Raw genomic sequence first — 15,679 nt, 5'->3', positions numbered from 1 at the left:
GCGGATATGCTAGCGTTTTTTGGTGTGCACCAGGCCTAAAAGCATATCTCCCTCTCCCTGACAAGATATTAACATTTTAGCTTCTATTTACTTTTCAGGAAACCAGACTGAATTGACAAGCTGTCAACAAGCTCTTTTGCATAGATAAGAAGTTTTATTTTTTTTTAAATTGATGAACTTCAACTTCATTTAAAGTAGTTTGAAAAGTGCTAAACAATCTGCAATACTCAAGGCCCTTTTCCACAGGCGGCTAAACGGTGCCCTCAGTGAGCAGTTGCCAGGCAGCAGCAAGGAGTTGTGCGAGTTCAACAGTCTTTTCACTGCCTATCAACTGCTCGTGGTACAGGGCCCTTATATCTGCATCTTCTGTAGTATAGGGGGAGTATGGTCTGCTGTTAAGACTGTTAAGGTAGCCATACACTAGTCGATTTGCCATTAGATCGACCAACTGACAGATCCCTATCTGATCGTAGCTTTCAGGCTGAAACCGATCACAATCTGTTGAGCTGCTCCTGCCGCCTGTCCCCCCCCCCCGTATACATTACCTGAAGCTGGCTCCGGGTCCTCTTCTCTGCACTGCACGCAACCCAGCATAAACTGTGTCACTCCGTGACCAGGAAGTTCAAATACAGCGCCCTGTATCTGAACTTCCTGGTCACTGGAGTGACACAGGAAGTTGATGTACGCTGGGATGGAAGCAGGAACAGAGCGGTGCAGCACGGAGAAGATGCCCGGGAGCCAGCGTCAGGTAATGTATACTTGATCGGATCGGCCGCCGCTAACGACGTGCTCCCTACCCGTGGGCGATCGACGGTAATTTCCCGCACGGCGCGATCGACGGACCGATCCAATTTCGGGAGGAAATCGGATCGGCGGGTGCGTTTAGCGCGAACGATTGGCAGCAGATTCGATCCCAGTGATCGAATCTGCTGTCGAACTGGGCGCAAATCGGGCCAGTGTATGGCCAGCTTTAGAGCAGCCACCGACGCAGCACCGTCAGGCTCCACCCTTCCTCCACTCGCTGTGAGTGCATGGACCAATGAGGAGAGGAACGGCCAATACACAGAGGTACGTGGATCCATCATGATCACACCTCTGTGCTTACCTTGGGGAGCTTTGCCTGGGGTCAACATAAGATTTGCATCAACTCGACATTACGGATGATGTTGATGTAGGATTCTGCAAATATTTGCAGCTTGAAAAATGGGCCAGTAGAATCCCACCACATTTGCATAATCCTGCATCAACTTGGAATTATTTACATCTCATTGACTATCCCTATCAGCATGGAAAGGAGCACCTGTTGTGTAGTTTTCACAGAGGAGGACCTCCGGCTATGTTCTTTACCACACGCCCGGCTTATATCAGATTTATTTCAGGGTCACTACAAAAATGCACAGCTCAAATTGGGGGACCCCGCAATGGCATTCATGTCGTCATGACGCCGGAAAATTTGGGCACAGGACAAAGCCGAAAACCGGCTCACCCTGCTCCAGCAAATTTCCAGAGGCGTTAATTACTATTCCCCCTCCAGGACACCATGGACTCCAGGGTAATGCTGGGAATACACCACAGTGTTCTCCCCAGGCTCTTTCAGCCAGGTGCTCCACCCGGCTAGTTTTGGTGACCACCCGGCTGTCATCAGCTCACCTCCTCCTATGCTGTAAGTAGAGTTGCTCACAGAAGCACTGGCCCTGCATTCTCATTTTGCCCCACCCGGCTACTTTTACATGCCACCCAGCTGGGAAAAAATTCTGGGGAGAACATTGCACCATACGTCTTTTTCATGACATAGATGGTTCGATAGATAATTTCCGACATGTCCGATCTTATTTTTGATCGTTTTTCTGATCGATTTCGCATAGAAGTTAATGGAAATAGATAAGAAAAGATAGCATTATTGAATCGAAAATCGATTGGAAAATTGAATCGGAAATCGATCAGAAAATCGACTGAAAAAACCGCATCGTGAGTACCCAGGATTAGATTGTTTTTATAGTAATTTGGTTTCCATCTTGGCGGCGCCCAAATTACTGTCCGAGTGCCGCTATAGGCATAATTCACATCGCGGCACAAGGTGCACCTAAATTTCCAGAGCCCTTTTTGCTTGCTGCACCACAATGCTATTCAATTAATTCACAATTAAAATACTTCCTTACCTCTCTCTCAAGATCCTGGTCAGCGTCTGATATACTCCGAGAGGAATCTCCTCCACCTGAGGGGACAGCAGTTATTGCAGCAGGTTAGTTTAGCTCCTCAATGATCCAAAGCTGTTTACCATCATCAGCTAGTCCACTACTCCCTCTGTATAAATCATCAGCTAGACCACTACTCCCTCTGTATAAACCATCAGGTAGTACACTACTCCCTCTGTATAATCCATCAGGTAGTACACTACTCCCTCTGTATAAACCATCAGGTAGTACACTACTCCCTCTGTATAAACCATCAGGTAGTACACTACTCCCTCTGTATAATCCATCAGGTAGTACACTACTCCCTCTGTATAATCCATCAGGTAGTACACTACTCCCTCTGTATAATCCATCAGGTAGTACACTACTCCCTCTGTATAATCCATCAGGTAGTACACTACTCCTTCTGTATAAACCATCAGGTAGTACACTACTCCCTCTGTATAAACCATCAGGTAGTACACTACTCCCTCTGTATAAACCATCATCTAGTCCACTACTCCCTCTGTATAAACCATCAGCTAGTCCACTACTCCCTCTGGATAAACCATCAAGTAGTTCACTACACCCTCTGTATAAACCATCAGCTAGTCCACTACTCCCTCTGGATAAACCATCAAGTAGTTCACTACACCCTCTGTATAAATCATCAGCTAGTCCACTACTCTATATGTATATCTCGTATATACTCGCATATAAGCCGACCCGCATATAAGCCGACCCCCCAACTTTTCCCTGAAAAACCAGGGAAAAATGATTGACCCCCATATAAGCCGGGGGTAGGAAATGCTGGATTGGTGCAGCCCCCCAGTGTGTTCCAGTATAGCTAGTATAGTGCCCAGTATAGGTAGGTAGTGTCCAGTATAGCTAGTAAAGTGCCCAGTATAGCCAGTATAGTGCCCAGTATAGCGCCCAGTAAGGGTAGGTAGTGCCTCAGTTTAGCTAGTATAGTGCCCAGTTTAGCTAGTATAGTGCCCCAGTATGGCTAGTAAAGTGCCCAGTTTAGCCAGTAAAGCGCCCAGTATGGGTAGGTAGTGCCTCAGTATAGCTAGTATAGTGCCCAGTTTAGCTAGTATAGTGCCCAGTTTAGCTAGTATAGTGCCCCAGTATGGCTAGTAAAGTGCCCAGTTTAGCCAGTATAGTGCCCAGTTTAGCCAGTATAGTGCCCAGTATAGTGCCCAGTTTAGCCAGTATAGTGCCCAGTTTAGCTAGTATAGTGCCCAGTTTAGCTAGTATAGTGCCCCAGTTTAGCCAGTATAGTGCCCAGTTTAGCCAGTATAGTGCCCAGTTTAGCCAGTATAGTGCCCAGTATAGTGCCCAGTTTAGCCAGTATAGTGCCCAGTTTAGCCAGTATAGTGCCCAGTTTAGCCAGTATAGTGCCCAGTTTAGCCAGTATAGTGCCCAGTTTAGCCAGTATAGTGCCCAGTTTAGCCAGTATAGTGCCCAGTTTAGCTAGTATAGTGCCCAGTTTAGCTAGTATAGTGCCCAGTTTAGCTAGTATAGTGCCCAGTTTAGCCAGTATAGTGCCCAGTTTAGCTAGTATAGTGCCCTGTTTAACTAGTATAGTGCCCAGTTTAGCCAGTATAGTGCCCAGTTTAGCCAGTATAGTGCCCCAGTTTAGCCAGTATAGTGCCCAGTTTAGCTAGTATAGTGCCCCAGTTTAGCCAGTATAGTGCCCAGTTTAGCCAGTATAGTGCCCAGTTTAGCCAGTATAGTGCCCAGTTTAGCCAGTATAGTGCCCAGTTTAGCCAGTATAGTGCCCAGTTTAGCCAGTATAGTGCCCAGTTTAGCCAGTATAGTGCCCAGTTTAGCCAGTATAGTGCCCAGTTTAGCCAGTATAGTGCCCCAGTTTAGCCAGTATAGTGCCCCAGTTTAGCCAGTATAGTGCCCAGCATAGGTAGGTAGTGCTCCCCCCCCGCGGCTGCTATTACCTGCTTAGGCAGCGGCCGCTTCCTAATCCGCGTTCCTCTCTGAAGTTTCAGCGTGTATCACAGCAGCGCGCCCGGCGCTGCTGCTGTGACGATGCAGAGTGCAGGAAAGAGCGCGGCTCCCTATAGCGGCGATCTGTATCGCCGTTACCAGGGGAACCGCTCTTTCCTGCCCCCTGCATCGTCACAGCAGCAGCGCCGGGCGCGCTGCTGTGATACACGCTGAAACTTCAGAGAGGAACGCGGATTAGGAAGCGGCCGCTGCCTAAGCAGGTAATAGCAGCGGCGGCCGCGGGGGGAGCGGGGCGCGGACCACCCACCACTAGACCACCAGGGAAGACTCGCATACAAGCCGACCCCCCAACTTTTGACCCCCTTTTTGGGGGTCAAAAATTCGGCTTGTATGCGAGTATATACGGTATATATATATATATATATATATATATATATATATATCTGGTAGTAAGCTTCTAACTCTGTATAAACCATCAGCTAGTCCATTACTCCCTCTGTATAAATCATCAGCTAGTACACTACCTCTGTATAAATCACCACATGCCACATCTGGAGAAGGGAATACAGTTTTGGCCATCGCACTATAGGTAAGACATTGATGTAATACACAGCTTGGCAGATTATATTTTTGTCCCCAGGACTAGGGGCACATGATTTGCGTATGGAGGAAAAAGATTTTGCCTTGTATTTAGAAAGGGGCTCTTTACAGCAAGAGTGGTTAAAAACTTGAATAGTTACAGCAAATTCTATTTAAGTATTTAAACTGGGCCTGCTGCAGAAAAAAAGTGCCCCTAGGGCAGAGCTGGTCAAACTAAGGCCCGTGGGTATGAGTTTAAACCTATCCTTTAGCGTGCTCACAACTCTGCAGGAAAGGAGGGAGGGAGAAGAGCACAGGAGAGGAAGGAGGCATGTGGGCAGCTAGAGGTATGCGCCCCGCATCCAAAAAGGTTTGTCCATCCCTGCCCTAGGGATTACTCATCTCGGGAGTGGGAAGCCTCTGGATCTTAAAGAAGCTTCCATTACCATCCTCCGCAAGGTCCGTCCCCAGTGCTGGGACCCCCCCAAAAAAGCTTGTTGATAGCTTTCACAGGTGCACTAGCACCATCCCATGGGCCAGATCGGAACCACGCTACTGCGCAGACATGAGCCACCTGCGCAGTAGAGCAGCCCCAATCAGGCTCAGTTATTTCCGCTGGAGTTCGAGGAGGATGGGGCTAGTGTGCATGCGCGGAGGGGCCACCTTTTGGGGGGTCTCAGCGCTGAACTGTGCTGACGTGCAAGGATGGGGGAATCTTTAGGGTCCTGGAGTATGCAGAGGATTCCCATTTAGTTGGGCAAGTATCTTTTTTATTAGTGCTGCCTCTGGTTCCTTTGACACGAGTACAGCAAGTACATTTTATTATAACAGCCCAATTCTATGGTCATGGGGTACACAGGACAGCAAGAACATAAGGGAATAAAACAATTAAAAAAATTAACCTCTATAGAAAGGATGAACCACTAGTGGGTCTTGTTCAAGTGACATTTTCTTGTTGCTTTATAAGGTCCTCAAGAGGGTTCAACAAGGACTTACTTATTGAAGTGGTATCACTTATACCATAAAGTTCTCATCTGTGGAATACTGTCTTGTATCTGGCCAACCGGAGGAGGGACTGAATGCCTGTTGCCTACGAGTGCTTGTAAACTCGCCCATTTTTCTTTACTTTTCCCTTTTTGACAAAAAACTTTGCCGACCGATAATCCATTCTCTTAAAAGCCTGGTGACTTATTCTGCAGTTGTAAGCTGACTGTACTCTCTGGACTCTCTCAGTCTGCGATTTCTAAGCTCTGCCATCGCCTCAATCTCTAAAAAGCAAAACTGTCCCCATATAACCTATCCTCCTGACTGAAAGCATTGTGGAAATGATGGTACCTGAAGACGGCCAAGAGATATACGATCTACTTCTCAACTGCTGTTGCTGCTGCTGTCGCGCTATGTTGGTAGAAGGTGGCCGTGACCTCTCTCGCGGATTCTCCTCCTGGGAAGGCGGGACAACGCTCTGCAAGAGAAGAGGGTAACCAGAGTGATATACAGTACTTTAACAGTCCAGATAATGTGTAGAAGGACGAGTCTTGGTGGTTTTCCAGTAACCTCGGAGAAAGACCCGGAGCCCAATGGGGCGATATTGCTGGTATAATGTAGGGAAACAAATATATTCACAAAGGGGGTGCAAAACTTGCAACCACCGCCAGAGCCTGCAGGAAATAACTGTCCCCACTCAGTAATCTAGGCCTGCAGTGCTGCACAGGTTGCTTTACCTGGGAATTTTTTTTTTACTTGAAAAAGAAACTAAAAAAAAAAAAATCCCAAAAACTATAAACTCCTGGTAGGGGGACAAGACTACTATTATTTAAATAGTGCCAACATCTTCTGCAGCGCTGTACAGAGTATATTGTCTTGTCAAACGTAATATACAATAGCATAATGCTACAACCCAATCATCAATAGCACCAGGGAGTCAACCAACCAGTCACCACCCGTATCCACCTAGGATGTAACTTTAGTCCAATAGCAAAAAAGACTGGGGCTCTACCTGGATTTTAGGCGAACTGGACAATTTTATTTGCGAGTAACAGTGCTTTGCAGGTAGAGACCTGTTTTTTTTTGCTGACCCTCAGAGGGGCTCACAATCGAATCCCTACCATAGTCATATCTAGATGTATGTATCGTGTAGTGTATGTGCAGTGTCGGACTGGGAGCTGGAAGAGCTGAGGGAATCCACTTTGTGGCCAAGCAGCAGTCAAGACTTGATGCAGGTTTCTATTGGGAGTGACAACACAGGGTTACTGCTGCTTGGCCAGCAGGTGGATTTCCTCAGTGTTTCCACCTCCCAGTCCAACGTTGTATGTATCTAGTCTAGGGCCAATTTTAGGGGGAAGGCAATTAACTTATCTGTATGTTTTTGGAATGTGGAAGGAAACCGGAGTGCCTGTAGGAAACCCACACAGACACTGGAAGAACATACAAACTCCTTGTAGATGTTGACCTGGGATTCAAACCGGGGACCCATCGCTGCAAGGCGATAGCGCTGACCACTACACCTCCGTGCTTCACTATCTAAGAAACGCTGGTGGAGGTGTCCTGGGTATAAAACACACCTAGAAAACAATGCATATTTAAGTAAGGGGCATGCCAGCACACAGACTCACATCAGGCAAGCTCTGTGCTCTGTGAGTCAGGGAGAAGCAGCAGAGCAGAGGGAGAGACTGAAAGCCATAATCTGAGTGTAGAGCTGATGCTGCCCCCTTCAGTCTGCTGCCCTGAATCATGTGATTCAGTCAGCTTCATGTTAGGGCTGGCCCTGGCTGGAGAAGCATCAAAGCCTAAAATAGGGTCTAGTGAGGATGTGAAGTGCTGCTGGTAGGAGCACTTGGGGCTGTGACTCAAACTAGAGGAGTGGCTACAACTGATCCGAGGAAGAACAATTTCTCTCTCTCCAGAAGAGGGCAGCGCAGGGAACAGCTGAAATATTGTGCAGAACAAGTATAGCTCCATATTGTATATACAGTATGTAAAAAATACTGCTCAAAGGACTGAAAACTTAGATTTAGCTTTTTGTATTTACTGTTCCCTGGACTCAATTCAGATAAAAATCTGCACTTCTATAGAAACAAAGCAGTCAGTGAAGTACTTGGCGCAAGACCAGGACCATAAGGCTCATACACACATCCAATCAATCTGCCCAATTATCATCTACACTTGGCCTGTTGGACGATAGTTGGTTGTGTGTGTGTGTGTGTGTATGGATGGATGGCAAACAACAAAACGACCAACTGATGACAGGTTGTTTGCCAGAGCCATCCGGAGGATCAACCTCCCCAACTATCGTGCAGGTTAGAACGTGTGTACAAGTCGTTTGAACAGTCACTCCTGAATGCGGACAGGTTGTGCAGTTTTGTCGTTTCATTTAAGTGAGTGTTTCCGAAGAGGGCACCCTCTGGTTAAATCTCTCTCCCCCCCCCCCCCTCAAGGCTCTCACCTGAATTGTTTTAATAGCATGTATGTCATGTATATGTCAAACGTATTTGTACTGCCATTTGCCATGCGAACCACAAGCAATTCCGGGCACGCCAATCTGTGTACTGGGTGAATTGAAATGATTCTGATTCTCATTCTGAATTGGCTGTTTAGTTGGTTGGTGTGTGGGTATGTACTTGTGAAAAAACTTGTGCGGTTGGTTGTGCATTACGTAGGACGTGTGTATGAGCATTAAAGGGACTCTGAGCACCTCTCATGGGTATGCCTAGAGACTCCGACCTGTACTGCAAAGTACTTAAAGATGCATACCTTTCTGTAGCTTGTGCTCTCCTCTTTCATTTGATGCCTGAATCGCCGTTCTACACCAAATAGTTTTCGTTTGATTGCAATTTAAATATCGAGACTGCCATCTTGGCTATGTTATAACTTCCGGGTCACCCCTGTCTTCTCTGTTAGAGAAGTGCATCACTGAATGAAGCAGGAAGAGGAAGTGACACGCTTGGCCATTACAAGAGGCTCCTCCAGAGGGGTCACAGCACAACTTTGTTGGAAATCGTCTGGCTTAAAGGCATTCCCATGAGAGGTGCTCAGAGTCCCTTTAACAGACATGTAACGTGACCGACATCGTCCTAAAGCCCCATACACACGCCCAACAGCAGTCTTTTATGCAGCACAATTATCAAGAACAACTTTCTTCGATCTTTCATCACAGCGCCAATGTTCAGCTGAATCTCAACATGAGAATGTTTACAAAATCAAAATGTAAACTAGACAACCGGGTGATAAAGACTAAAATTCAAGTCAACAGAAAACAAAAACGGTTAAAGGACAACTGCAGGGTGGTTGCCATGTTTCTTTTTCCTTTTGTGCAATACCAGTTGCCTGGCTGTCCGGATGATCCTCTGCCTTTAATACTTTTAGCCACAGACCCTGAACAAGCATGCAGCAGATGAGGTGTTTCCGACATTACTGTCAGATCTGACAAGATTAGCTGCATGCTTGTTTCTGGTGTTATTCAGACACTACTGCAGCCACATACATCAGCAGGGCTGCCAGGCAACTGGTATTGCATAAAAGAAAACAAAAACATGGCAGCCTCCCTACAGTTTAAAAGTGAGGATTAGTTAAACTGAACCTTTCTTGCCTCAAACAGCACAACATACCGTATATCACTCAGATACTGAAGGTGAGTTGTTAACATGCACAAATTCTGTAACACTCTATTTTAATCAAATCAAAAAAGCACGTCAGGGTTATCTGAAAGCTGCAGAAACCATCCTGTAATTCAAGAGGAACTTCAGGCAAAACGTAATGACCTATTTATCCCATTTATGCAGGGGCGTAACAATTGCCCCTGCAAGGGCTGCAGCTACAGGGGGGCCCAGAAGCTGCAGGGGGCCCTGTGGGGGCAGAAGTTTTTTTACCCTGTCCTGAGAGACTTACAACTAATGGCATGGAGACAAAAAAGCTTTCTGCTCTCTGCACAGAGGAGCTCTCTGCACAGGGGAGGGGGCCCCATCCAAAGGTTTCGCAGGCGGGCCCAGTGATGTCTAGTTACTCCCCTGCATTTATGCCTTATGTTTAAAGCAACTTTGGAGCAAAAAGAGACAACCACCCATGGAGAGGGAAGGCTGTGGATCTCAGAGCCCCTCCAGTCTTTTCCCTTGTTCCACCACTATCCTCCTGGTAAAGTTATTGGACTTGCAGGTCACATACGTCTGTCTCGCCTCAGATTTTGAAGTACTTGTGCCCCCGAAAACGTCTGAAAGCAAGCGGACATGTGAGTCCAGGACGGATATGTCAGTCTTCCGAAGCAATCAGGGACGTGTCTCTGAAGACTTCAAGGAGGACAGCGGTTGGACGAGGGCATGGAGAGAAATACAGAGCCATCCCTCTCCATAGGGGAGTATATAATGTATTGCTTGTCTGTTATCTCCTGTAGATACCTACTAAAGAGGTTTTAATTTTTTTTACGTTTTATTGTGAGCTCCTCTGAGGACAGTCAGTGACATGACTATGTACTCTGTAAAGAGCTGCAGAAGATGTCAGTGCTATATAAATACATAATAATAATAATATGGTAGGACATTAGACTATCACTATGGTAGGATTAGACTGTGAGCCTCTCTGAGGACAGTCAGTGACATGACTATGTGCTCTGTAAAGTGCTGCAGAAGATGTCAGTGCTATATAAATACATAATAATAATATGGTAGGACATTACACTATCACTATGGTAGGGATTAGACTGTGAGCAACTATGAGGACAGTCAGTGACACGACTATATACTCTGTAAAGTGTTGCAGAAGATGTCATGGCTATATAAATACATAATAAGGAAGACATCCGATTAGGACTATGGTAAGGATTAGATTGTGAGCTCCTCTGAGGTTTCATTAGTGACACGACAAGGTACTCTGTAAAGTTCTGGTGACTCAGAGGAAAAATTACATCACTTCCTGCCAGTAAAAGCACAGGAAGCCAGTAAAAAAAACAAAGGTGCTGTCTGCCCCTAAACAAGCTTTGCCTGAAGTTCCACGAAGTAAAAGCCTGGGGATTAGTGCGGGTGTTATGAAGAGCTGCAAGCCTTCAGGTGCCAGAGACTCCTACCCTTGGTAAGGAGGTGGAAGAGGGGCAGGAGGAGGAAGTCGGGGGGCTGTGCTCATTCTGGAGGTAGACGGTGGCAGAGACAGAGCTCATGTGATAGACGTGCTCAAAGTTTGCAGGAGGAGAGATGAGAAGAGAGAGTCGGGAGGAAGAGAGGGAAGGAGATGATTCTTGCTGGGTTCACAGGAAAGAAGAAAAACGATTCATCATCATGAAGACTGAAGAGCAGCAAGCTTCCTACAGACAGACAGACGCAGTGGCCTTACCAGGGGCAGATCCATGAGGACTTGCATCCCGTCACCCGGTCCCATGTGGGCCACGTGGTTGAAATTGGTTGGGTTTGAGATCATTTTTGACCTTAATTCCGGATCTCTAAGCATTTCTCTGCAATACAAAAAGTTAAAAGTTAGCCAACTTACACGCCTTAAACCTCCCCGACGTTTCATATTCCTGCAATATCTGTACCAAAAGCGGTATTTTCTTTTTTTTTTAAAGCGCTAGCGCAATAGAAAGTATATATGGCAGTGATCCCACTGCTGCCATTGGCACAGCAATTTGCAATTAGAGCTAATCACAAAACTCATGACATGCAGCATTTTGCCGCTATTCTGGAGGGTTCATGGTACAGGGGGCTTAAAGTGAACCAGAGACGAAGCACCCTCATGTATTTTACCATATATATCAGTGGGAACATTAGAGAAAACACCTACCCTGCTCTCTGTTTCATTATTTACTGTTCAGCCTGCTTCTTCTGATTACAGCCCAGATAAAATCCCCAACTGAGTTATCACATACTGAGTTATCACATACTTTAGGAGCACTGGCCCTTTAACAGTCAGTGCCAAACAGTTGCATGCTGGTGGTTCTTTTTATCTATAATATATCCCTCCTCTTCCATTTATTTCCCTGCCTAGCTGCCTATCTGAAACACAATCCTCTGCTCACTTGTGTTTACAAGCAAGGCTGAGGTGACTCAGCGATTGGAGGAGAAAAGAAAAAAAAGTTAAGGGCAGAAATGACATCAGGAGTTAGCCTCAAACTGTGGGCAAAAGACATGGTTCCCAACAGGAACAGAATTCTCTTCATTTACTATATAAAATTCACTGAAATCAAAACGTGGACAGTACAATACATGTGTTATGCAAGTAGATCAAGTATTTATCTACTTATATATGTGTTTTATTCCCTGGCATAGTATGGCTAATATTCCTGCTTTAAATACATATCAACCCAATGTCCCTTACCTATGCTGTGCTCCCCACCTCTAATATAAGCTTGCCCTCTTCTGGTCACTAGTTATTGTTTTGGACATAGCTTGTATGTCTCGGACAATACATGTAGCTAAGATTACATGGAAACCGTGTACAGTGTAATCCTAGGTGCTCAGAACAAAACGCCGGCCACTGACACCGATCATTTTTTTTCTGCTTCCGTGTGCACGTTTCAGGAGGGGGCGGGGTCATGGCCATACGCTTTCAGGGGGGAGGGGCCATGGCTGTGCGCTCGTTTCAGGGGGAAAGGGTCATGGCCGTGTGTACGTTTCAGGGGGGAGGGGTCATGGCCGTGCACTCGTTTCAGGGGGGAGGGGTCATGGCCGTGCACTCGTTTCAGGGGGGAGGGGTCATGGCCATGTGCACGTTTTAAAGAGGGAGGGGTCATGGCCGTGCGCTCGTTTCAGGGAGGGGGGTCATGGCCGTGGGTTTGTTACAAAGAGTTGCTGAAGTGCTGATGTACCTGCGCTGCTGTATTCTCTCCTCCTCCGGTACTTTGAACATGAATTTCCTCTTGCTCCTGGTCCGAACCATCTGCTTCTTGCTGTTATCCGATGTCTCCGGCACAGTAAGAGCCGCCCCTTCTGCAAGAGAAATGCCGCTTGTGAATGCCAGGAACTCTTAGCTTGAAAATACTCCCTTTCTACACAACGGTGGTAACCAGAGATGGTGCCTCTATATCAAGGGTGTCAAAGTCAAATACAAAGTGGGCCGACCTCAATGTCTACTGGCCACCTTATAAAGTTCCCTGGAATCCAATTACTCCCCTCCAAGATCTATACAGTACCCCCGTTGTCTAGTGGTCAACCTTCCTCCCCTATACAGTTCCCTGGTGTCTAGTGGTCATCCTCCCTCCCCTATACAGTTATCTGGTGTCTAGTTGGCGCTTTGAGTCCGCCAGGAGAGAAGCGTGATATAAATGTTCGTGTTTGTTTGTTAGTGGTCCTCCCTCCCAAACACAGTACAAAAATACGCGTTGCCGGATATCTATGCGTTCGTAATGCGTCAACGCGTATTTTTGTACGCGTTGCGGCCCGCAATAGCGCTAATTACAGTCGGGAATGTGAAAAAAGCTACGAGTGACCAGTCCTGACGAGCCGGGCCTGTCGGCAAAAATGAAACTAGCTGGCATCGGGGGACCAGAGGATTAGTGAGTGACTGCGAGGGCACAGGACTGCTGCAGGGGGCTGGTAGAAGCAGAACTAGCTGGCATCGGGGGACCAGAGGATTAGTGAGTGACTGCGAGGGCACAGGACTGCTGCAGGGGGCTGGTAGGAGCCCCAGGTGAGTAAAACTCATTTTTTTTTCTGGCTTAAGTGTCCCTTTGAATCTTTACGGGGGGAAGCTATCAATAGTAAGAAAGAAGCAGCGGGGTAATGGCTGTGGATCAAGCTGTGTCTGGCAGGAGAGGAGGAGCAGCACCACTACAGATTGTGATCGGTTTCATGCTGAAATCGATTCACAATCTGTTTGCAGTAAAGGCAGCCATACGATCCCATTCTGATCAGATTCGATCAGAGAGGGATCTATCTCTTGGTCGAATCTGATGGCAAATCGACCAGTGTATGGCCACCTTAAGATGTTTAAAGCTGTTAAAGTCTGAAGAGATAGCTGTTTATAATGAGAGATGCTTAATGCAACGCATAACTGATATATGTACCTATCTTATCAGACTGTACAAATGTTTACCCCCTGTTCAGTGTTTCATGGGAGAAAATAAAAATTGTGTTTAAAAAAACAAAAACACTGTAATTCGACCCCCAGCAATAGCTGGAAGCCGAATTACATAATTTCCCACTATCCACGTGGACCTGGAGGGGGAATAGTATTTAACGCTGCCGGGAACTTGTGCAGCAGCAGGATAAGCCATATACAAGCTGTATCCTGCGCCCAAGTCTCCCGGCGGCAAGTTCTCTTGTACGCCGTCTTAGCAGGAAGTATTGCCACAAACAAAAAGCTACAAAGTACATATGTGCCCAATCTTGTGAATACTGCAAATCCTACGAGCCTGATAACGCCAGAAAAGCAAGATCTAGGGGTTTTACAAGGGTGGGGCAATGGTTTACATGGATCGTCAGGTTTTTGTCGGCAGTCATACTTCAGCTGTGGTCATGGCTTTATGACATTCGTGTTATTCCATGATGACTGGCAGAGAACCTCTCAGTTCCAAAGGAAACTGGATTATAAATAACAAGCCAACTTTTATAGCGTTTTATAGGAATACCACAAACCTGAATAGACGCTCTTCAGATACAAGAGGCGGGCTGGCTCGGAATTCAGCAAGTTCAGAGAGCCCTCCATGTTTAATGGCTTGATCTGCAACATAAACATATTATCATCGATTTAAAGAAGCGCCAACATGTTCTGTGGCAATGCACAGAGTAAGAAACGAAACACGGGGTACATTATAATACAGACCGTGATATACACAAAATATAGATGCTGGCACATAATACAGAATTAGTGGACGTAGTAATTACAGACACAAATGTAACAAGATGATCAAAACGTATAACACATTTCACAAGCGGGTGAGAGCCCTGACCTTTCAAGCGTACCATTCTAAAGAAATAGGTGGGGTAGTATACTATATTCATATCTAGAGGCAGTGTGTTTTTAGGTTGTCTAGTAAGAAGTATAACTTGGCCAGAGGTTGGAGGGGGAATGGCCTAAGTAAGAGTGCATGCTTGCGTTTGAATAAAATGAGCTTTGAGGTAGCGTTTAAAGATTCTGAAGGTTGGAGAGTGATTGATGTGTTGTGGAAAGGGATTCCAGAGTAGGGGTGAAGCACGTGAGAAATCTACTAAACTAGAGAACAGAGGTACAGGGGGAGACATTGCAGAGAGCTGTGTAGGTTACAGAAGATATAAAGAAGAGAAGTAGGAGATGCATGCTAAAAGACTCATCATCTGAGCTATACTCACCCTCCTCAGTCCGATGGTCTGCACCCAATCCATGGAGTGGACATCAAACACATCGATGCCGTACTCGCTGTACACCGTGACGTAGGAGGAGCTGCAACCTGTGCCAAACACACTTCACATCAGCAATGCTATTTGCTATAGACTAGCTTACAAACCATAAACATACCCAATTTTTACCTGTTTTTCGACTGGACAAGACTACAGCAGCTAAAAAAAATTTTCTTTAAATTTTGCAATACGACCTCAAGCTGCAGATGATAATAGGCTGCCAGAGCTTGAATCAGCATCACCGTGCTCGCAATGTTTAAAAACATGGGGCTAGTCTAGTTCAGGGGACTCAGCGGGAAACCTCAAAGACCAAAGGCTCTGCTCATTAAAGGGAACCTGAACTCAAAAAAAAAAAAGTTACACTTACCTGGGGCATCTACCAGCCCCCTGCAGCCATCCTGTGCCCTCGCAGTCACTCATGGCTCCTCTAGTCCCCCGCTGCCAGCTAGTTTTGTTTTTTGCCGACTGGGAGTCGGCCGGCCACCATGCGTACGTTTTTACGCATTTCCGCTGGTGCAGGAAGCTATTGCAGACATCAACAAGTACATTTTTACGCATTACGGGTATAATGCGTAAAATGTTACGCATTACACCCGTGACGCGTAAAAATGTACTTGTTGATGTCTGCAATAGCTACTTGCACTAGCGGGAATGCATAAAAACGTACGCATG

General features: G+C 46.3%; 1 protein-coding gene across 4 annotated transcripts in view; it reads right to left on the bottom strand.

Annotated features, from left to right (window-relative positions):
- The window catches only part of CDC42BPB (CDC42 binding protein kinase beta), a 183,471-nt gene that overhangs the window by 11,590 nt on the left and 156,202 nt on the right, over positions 1-15,679 (bottom strand). For 2 of the 4 annotated variants that reach the window (XM_068254625.1, XM_068254626.1), the window contains 7 exons: positions 14,960-15,057; positions 14,267-14,351; positions 12,499-12,619; positions 11,031-11,148; positions 10,768-10,938; positions 6,051-6,177; positions 2,160-2,215 (listed from right to left, as the gene is read on the bottom strand). In XM_068254625.1, the coding sequence (XP_068110726.1) occupies positions 2,160-2,215; positions 6,051-6,177; positions 10,768-10,938; positions 11,031-11,148; positions 12,499-12,619; positions 14,267-14,351; positions 14,960-15,057 (776 nt within the window). The remainder of the gene's footprint in view (positions 1-2,159; positions 2,216-6,050; positions 6,178-10,767; positions 10,939-11,030; positions 11,149-12,498; positions 12,620-14,266; positions 14,352-14,959; positions 15,058-15,679) is intronic. The other 2 variants (XM_068254627.1, XM_068254628.1) reach the window with 1 other exon arrangement.

The sequence above is a fragment of the Hyperolius riggenbachi genome, chromosome 9 (assembly GCF_040937935.1).
Source record: "Hyperolius riggenbachi isolate aHypRig1 chromosome 9, aHypRig1.pri, whole genome shotgun sequence".
NCBI lineage: Eukaryota > Metazoa > Chordata > Amphibia > Anura > Hyperoliidae > Hyperolius > Hyperolius riggenbachi.
The sequence above is the reverse complement of the archived record's forward strand: the minus strand, read 5'-3'. Positions and strand labels throughout refer to the sequence as shown.